The 7,030-nt window shown below is 32.8% G+C and overlaps 1 protein-coding gene across 1 annotated transcript; it reads right to left on the reverse strand.

Annotated features, from left to right (window-relative positions):
* Window positions 1-224: 224 nt before the first annotated feature.
* Wds (will die slowly) lies at window positions 225-6,052 on the reverse strand. Its single transcript, NM_001043622.2, is given in 8 exon segments — window positions 225-555; window positions 979-1,179; window positions 1,467-1,698; window positions 1,948-2,050; window positions 2,298-2,442; window positions 3,900-4,045; window positions 5,676-5,772; window positions 5,894-6,052. Coding segments are annotated over 7 exon segments (1,041 nt in total). The 5' UTR covers window positions 6,023-6,052; the 3' UTR covers window positions 225-555; window positions 979-990.
* Between the last annotated feature and the right edge of the window lie 978 nt (window positions 6,053-7,030).

Raw genomic sequence — 7,030 nt, forward strand, 5'->3', positions numbered from 1 at the left:
TCAGTATAGTTACAACGGCTACCCCACCCTTCAAACCGAAACGCATTACTGCTTCACGGCAGAAATAGGCAGGGTGGTGGTGGTAGGTACCTACCCGTGCGGACTCACAAGAGGTCCTACCACCAGCAATTGCGCTAGATACGAATGCACCGGACGTCTTATCCTTTAGGTCACTACTTCAAAAGTTCAGTTCTTAAGAAAAAGGAATTGAAATAAGTACACAATTTACAACTACTAAATCTTTAATTGCATCCAACAGTTAATTCTTAAGCTGAATTCTTAACTCGAATCTTAACTAAAACATAATGGCTAAAACATTTCATATCTCTCATTTCTTGTCAGATACAAAAATATGTATATCTTAATTACAACCGAAAATGCACACATACCAACTGTGATTACTAAATAGTATTATCATAACCTATTCAAACTCGGTTCACTGTCCAGAGATACCACAAAAATGTATCTCATTTTTATAAAAAAGTATTCACAAGCTTGTGGGCGTTTCAGCTCTCGATATGAAGGCCGCGCACAGATCTTTGTCTGATTGAAATTCTGCAAATAAAGAAAACATTTAGCTATTTTTTACGCATTCAATCTATGACATAGCTATAACAGTAACCTACAGTATTGAACAATAAAATTAAATGTTTTCTTAAATCGTAAAATACATGAAAATATAGAGATTAACTTGAGAGATTGTGCAAATACATTACCTACACGTATCAAGTATTAATTCTAGTGTTAGAGGTAGGTAAGAAAGCATTTGATAAAATATTCTTCACAATATTTGCCTTTAATACCTAAAACTTAATACATATTTTTAATATATTGGTGATCTTTTCTGATATAAACCTTATCTATATTTACGTAAGCATATTTGCATAATCTTTTATTGTGCTATGTATGTTACTTAATTTATCAAGCCTGTATTCTTTTTTTGACGAATATACTGATCATAGGGCTCCTTAGACATACCCAAAGTAATTCTTAAGTATCACTCTTCCATAGTTTGATTGTCTTGTCGTTTTCAAGGGCAGCCGAAGCGATAATGTTTTCGGTGGGGTGGCAGGCCGTGCAGAGAACTGTATCCGTGTGTCCAGACAACCTCTGTACAATCTCCTTTGATTGAAGGTTCCATATGTACACCAAGTTGTCTTCTGATCCCGATACTATCCACTGTGGAAATTATTATGATTAAAACTTTGTATTTCACACTATTCCTAAAACTGAAGTAATTATTGTTTAAAATTTTAATTCCATAATTTTCTTTACACCTTTCACAGCATTACGATTTTCTGGTATCAGCTTCAGAACCATAAATCTACAATGTAATGCTAGTTATGTGAAATGCCCGTTTCTGATTGATATTTAAGGAATATTAGACCTTTTCACTATATACTTTAAGCTGGAATTTCAAACTCAAAAAGGCATGGTGCTCATTAAAATATATAAACTTATATTACCTTCCCGCCAGTGACACTAAAGTTGGCAAAGATACAATATTTTTCGTTCTTGTGTCCCGTATATGTCTTCAAACATTTTCCTCTGCTATAGTCCCATAATTTGAGTGTGTTGTCTAACGTCGCCGCCAATATATATTTTCCATTCGGTGAGAATTTAACAAACGAAACAGGAGGGTTGTCATCGTCTATTAGAGTTTTAAGACATTGTCCTGAAGCTGTATCCCAAATTCGACTGAAAAATTGAGTTAACAATTACATTTTGCTAATTAAAATGAAATGAATCTTAAAATAGCATTGTGTTAAATTGCACTGCTATTCAATAAAATGTAGAGCTGCATTAAGGTTCGGTAACAACACAATACTTTCAGGCCATCCATATCACCTCAATCTCACTTGCGCTCTGTGGCACATCTTCCTTTTGCCTTTTTGTCTAAACTGGCAACACTAACGTGATGAACACATTTCTGATGCCAATACTCACCATAAACCATCATAACTTGAAGAAACGATTAGGCTCCCGTCTCTGTTGAAATGAACAGCTGAAACTGGATCTGAATGCGCCGGTAATGGTTTTAGACATTTCCCTAAAACAATGACATTATTATAAATACTGCTGTAACTTTCTGTTCACTTTGAAAACTATTTTTAATAATATTATAGTTTTTGACTCTCTTGTTCACTAGCTGACTCAAGATCACATTACATACACTAGATTTTAAATTCAATACAGTATAATACAACTCAATTCAATGTAATTAGTATTAAAACTCATATTAATTAAAGTTATAGTAATAATAATGTTATTTTGAACTCAATAATATTTAAGTTTACCTGTTCTCACATCCCATATCCGAACACTCTCATCGAAACTGCCTGATACAATTAGATTACTTTGTGGATTGAAGTTACAGCAAAAAACATAATTACTGTGACCTTTAAGCGTTTTTAAACATTTTCCTGAACTAAGTTCCCAAACCTGGAACAAAACAATAATAAATCTACAAAAAAATAAGGAATGCATCAACAGTACAATTTTAACAAATATATGTATCTAAATCTTCAAATCAAGAGAGTTTGAATAAAATGGTTTACCCAATATTAAAATTTTAGATATTACTAGGACAGTAATAGTGGAAACCACAAGAAATGAGATACGATTAAGTATCAAACTGTGATTTCAAAATAAGGTTTTTTAACTAAAACAATTCTTCAGTATGTGATAGCTTGCAATATGCCCCACGAGTAAATACCAGTAGCCAATCGTAGCTTTTTTTAAACTTGCCTTTATGGGCAGTAGGTTCACACTGTTTTATGGTGAGTGGTTACCATCACTCATGGACGTCAGCAATGCCAGAACCACAATAAAGTTGCTGCCTATTACAATAATACTAGAAGAGGCAGCGGATTGGCTCTGCCCCTGGCATTACTGAAGTCCATGGGCGACGGTAACCACTCACCATCAGGTGGGCCGTATGCTCGTCTGCCTAAAAAGGAAATAAAATAAAAAAAAAGTGAAACTCTAACTCAGTCACTCATTGAAGAATGGCACTCTGAGAACAAGTTAAAGTGGGCCTAATCTAGGTCTTAGATACTATTATATGAAAAATAAAAAGCCAAAGGTATTAATTAACACACTGTTGACATTTACAGTTCACATCTTGGGCATTGTGCCAGATATGATGTCGTTAGTTTTATTTGATAATTAATCTGCTTAGTTCAACACATTGGACTTCCTCTGACAGTTTTAGATAACTTAGAATGGATGTAACTAGCATAGCCCATCTGCATTTTGGCCCTCTTCTCCTTTCCCAATTATCTTAGCAGGGATCAGATGCTTGTTGAAAAATTAACAGTAAAGTTGTTTAATAGGTGCAAGACTATAAAGCTTCAGAATAGTATTAAAACTTTAAGTTAGCACACAAACTGTGCCCCAATTTCTCATTTTTAAAATTATTTTTACACTATTATGCTTTATCCTAAAAGTAGCTATACTGATAAAGTTCATTAACTGTGAGAAATATACTGAAATTTTATCTTTAGATTAATCTATGTTCACAATCTCAAATATTTGAGATTTAACCCAGTTTTATAGTGTACTCAATAATTTTCAAAGTACTTTTTGAACTTTTTAAATTTTAGTTAATTGTTGTTATCTAAATGTCGTTTATCTCCAAAATATACACTAATAGTATGTTTTATGAAAAATGAGCAATTAAATTATAAAGGTCACAACAACGGCTTATCGAGTTTGGTAATATGGGTAGCATTGCCAAGACATTAAACACCTAATCAAGAACAAACCACCACTTAGTATCATACAAAATGTAAAAAAATCCTGTAGTGTAAAAAATATTATAGTTGCTTAATTCTAACTACACATAACATAAAAAAATAGCTACATGGCTAAATATTTAGAAAATACTTTTAACTTACTTTTAAAGTTTTATCGTCACTAGCACTGACAATCAACCTGCTGTCAGAGGACCATGCCACATCACTGATCCCCATTTTGTGGCCAGATATTGTCTTTTCAAATTTACCATCATATGCACCCCAAATCTTAATAAGTTTGTCAGCAGCTGAAATAACAAAGAAATGAAATCTCATAGAGCAATAATGCAGTAATGTAGCTTTAAATTATAATTACTATTGTTTCAATGATATCAAAATGTCAAACTGTTGTCTTAAGGCAGCTTGTTTCTACAGTCATATTATAATTTTTATAGGGTCAGCAAGTCCATAAACAGCATTTAGGCTATAAATGAACTGTCTATCTGTTTTCAAATTTTTTCTGGCACTTCATGTGTGAACAAGCTCAGGATCCAAATGTTTCTTAGGGCTTATTAGAGCTCATAACTTAGGGTGCAAATGCTGCCACCCACCCACCTGTGAGAATTAGGGTGAAATTCTCAATAGTATTGTTATCAGCACTATTATAATCAGAATGCATGTTGCTTTGCAGCACCAGCACAAATAGACGAAATAGTGGCACCTAATTATAAAGGTTCACTATATACCCTTATAAGCAATAAAAACACAACAAATTACAAATTATGCAGGTGTATTTGTAATGGAAATTATTATGAATAAAGCCCTTCATTGTTGTTTGTAAACATAATGTAATTCATCTATTTATAATTAATTAATATATCTGTAATGTTGATTGAGTTTAAAGCACGATGCCAATGCATGAATTTTGCATGTGTTTTTTGTTTTGCACTCAATGCTGTTTAAATAATTCATACTAACTTCATCCCAGCACTTATATAACCAGGATATGTAGTATCTTGCTCTACTGACTCAGACAGAATTAATATATTTGAATCATAAAATATTTTTTAATTTTACATTAAATAAAATAAAAAAAGATATATTAACTACAACATTTTATTATGAAAACCTAAGAAATCTATTAAATTCTTATTTTAAATCAGAATAATACTTTTACTCAATGCAGTTTGGTACTTCAATCTTCCAAACCTTGCATAATGTAGTAATTGTTACAAACCAAAATAAATGTATTAATGTATTCTGTCTCAAAGACACAAAATTAAAATTCAATTAATTAACCTTTAACCATCTTTTCATTATTTGAACTTTAAGAAATTCAACTCCCTCATTCAACTGTACAAGCTTCCTTTGTTAATGAATTGTAAAAAAACAGTTACATGGCAGGTGCAAAGTAAAGTTGTTCCTACACTTTTTAATGCAACAAATACATGCAACAGCTTGTCATTTATATCTATAGCCACATAATATTATTTTTAACAACCTTGAAATGATTCACAGTAAGTAAAATGAATAATTTTTTTAATTTTAATGAAATAGATAATTTCACTATTTTTTAACATTGCGAAATCAAATTATGGTAGCCATTACTTATATTCTTTAGTAAGCTGTATTTCGATATAGCGTTTACAATAAGTGTGTAGTAATATGGCCGTAAGGTCAACAAAATCTTTGATAATCAACATGTATGCTGACAACATAGACATAAGGTTTAAATTAGCATAAGCTATAACATGTTGATTATTATTAGGATTAATGATTTCATTTTACTGCTGTTACTTTAACAAACGATACGGCCGATTATTTTAACATTCAATTAGCAACAAGTGTGTTCCGGTTTCCCACATTGCCATATAATTACAAATGTAAATAAACTTGAAAAAACTAAATTAACAAGCGTGTTATATTTACTGTACTTACAAGAGCTAGCCAGCCATTCTCCATTTGGACTGAATTTTACCGATGACACAGCCTTTGTATGACCAGCGAGAGTGAATTTGAGGGTATAGTTCGGCTTCTGCAATCCGATATCAAAATTAGCGCGAAATCGCACGTGCTCAACTTGAAGTTACATAAACATGTGCCGCCCGCCAGACTGACGCAAACGGTTGAAATCGCAACAAACTTAAGATGCTTACCGCCACTGAAGACTTGTTTGACTGTGGAGCAGATTGTGATAATGAATTTGGACCGGATAAGCTGGCTGAAGGGCCACCGTGAGTTTGATGTGCAGCAGGGTGGCCTGGCACGGGACCTAGCGGCACCATGTTTCAACTATCGACGCACTACGTTATATGTATTCGTCACCCCACACAATCACTATTACACACAGAATAACAAAGTAAATGAAAGTTTCGACAAATTAAAAAGTTTTGTACTTCGCGCAGTCTCTTTTCTTCATTTAGTTCAACGTAGATTTTAAAAGAACATTCTAAATCCGGGCGTCCCAATGCGTGCATAATGTTGCCAAGACACTTTTGAAATTTACATATGACAATGTTAACATACTTGTGGAAAGTTTTTAAAAACATGGGAAAAGAAAATTATGTATTATGTGGAGAACGTTATTTTAAGAACATCGTATAAATCGAACCTTTCAAAATTTTCGAAAAATTGTTCCTATTAATTGATTTAAATTTCTGTAATGATCGTCCCGAATTAGTAAATAACAAGTATTTTGAAGTCTCTTGGTGTTGATGTTTTCCATTACCTTCTTCCATTCCAGTCCACTATTATGTAAGTCCTCTAAGCCAGATAAATCATCACTTGAATGCCTATTACCCTCAAGCAAAAGGACAATCTATTTCCTTCAGTATCAGGAATAATATATTCAATATCGGTACGACCAAGGCATAATACAAGTAGCAGTTATGTAATCGTCATGGCCCTTGATACGTAATGACCAAATCTCCTAATAAACTTTTAGTTCTGCTGTTGAAAACTATTACATAATTATTAATAGCTCATGAGCCCAAATTAGTCCTTTTCAAAGATATTCACGAAGCAGCTGCTGGAGCTGTTAGGTATTCGAGCAGTTTTACGATAGCTACAACTACCTTCTCCATAATATAATATGATAGTACCACAAATTCATAAAGTTTTTGTGGTTTATGTTTAAGGTTAATTTACCATACCAAACCATTCTGGTGACCTCATCATAGAGTTTATGGTGAAAAGCGTATTTTTAAATTGATTGAAAAATGATTCCACACAAAACTAATATCAACTGGCACTTGGCGAGCTGACTTCCAAAGACTCCCGAAATTTTAGGAAAT

The sequence above is a fragment of the Bombyx mori genome, chromosome 15 (assembly GCF_030269925.1).
Source record: "Bombyx mori chromosome 15, ASM3026992v2".
Classification (NCBI taxonomy): Eukaryota; Metazoa; Arthropoda; class Insecta; order Lepidoptera; family Bombycidae; genus Bombyx; species Bombyx mori.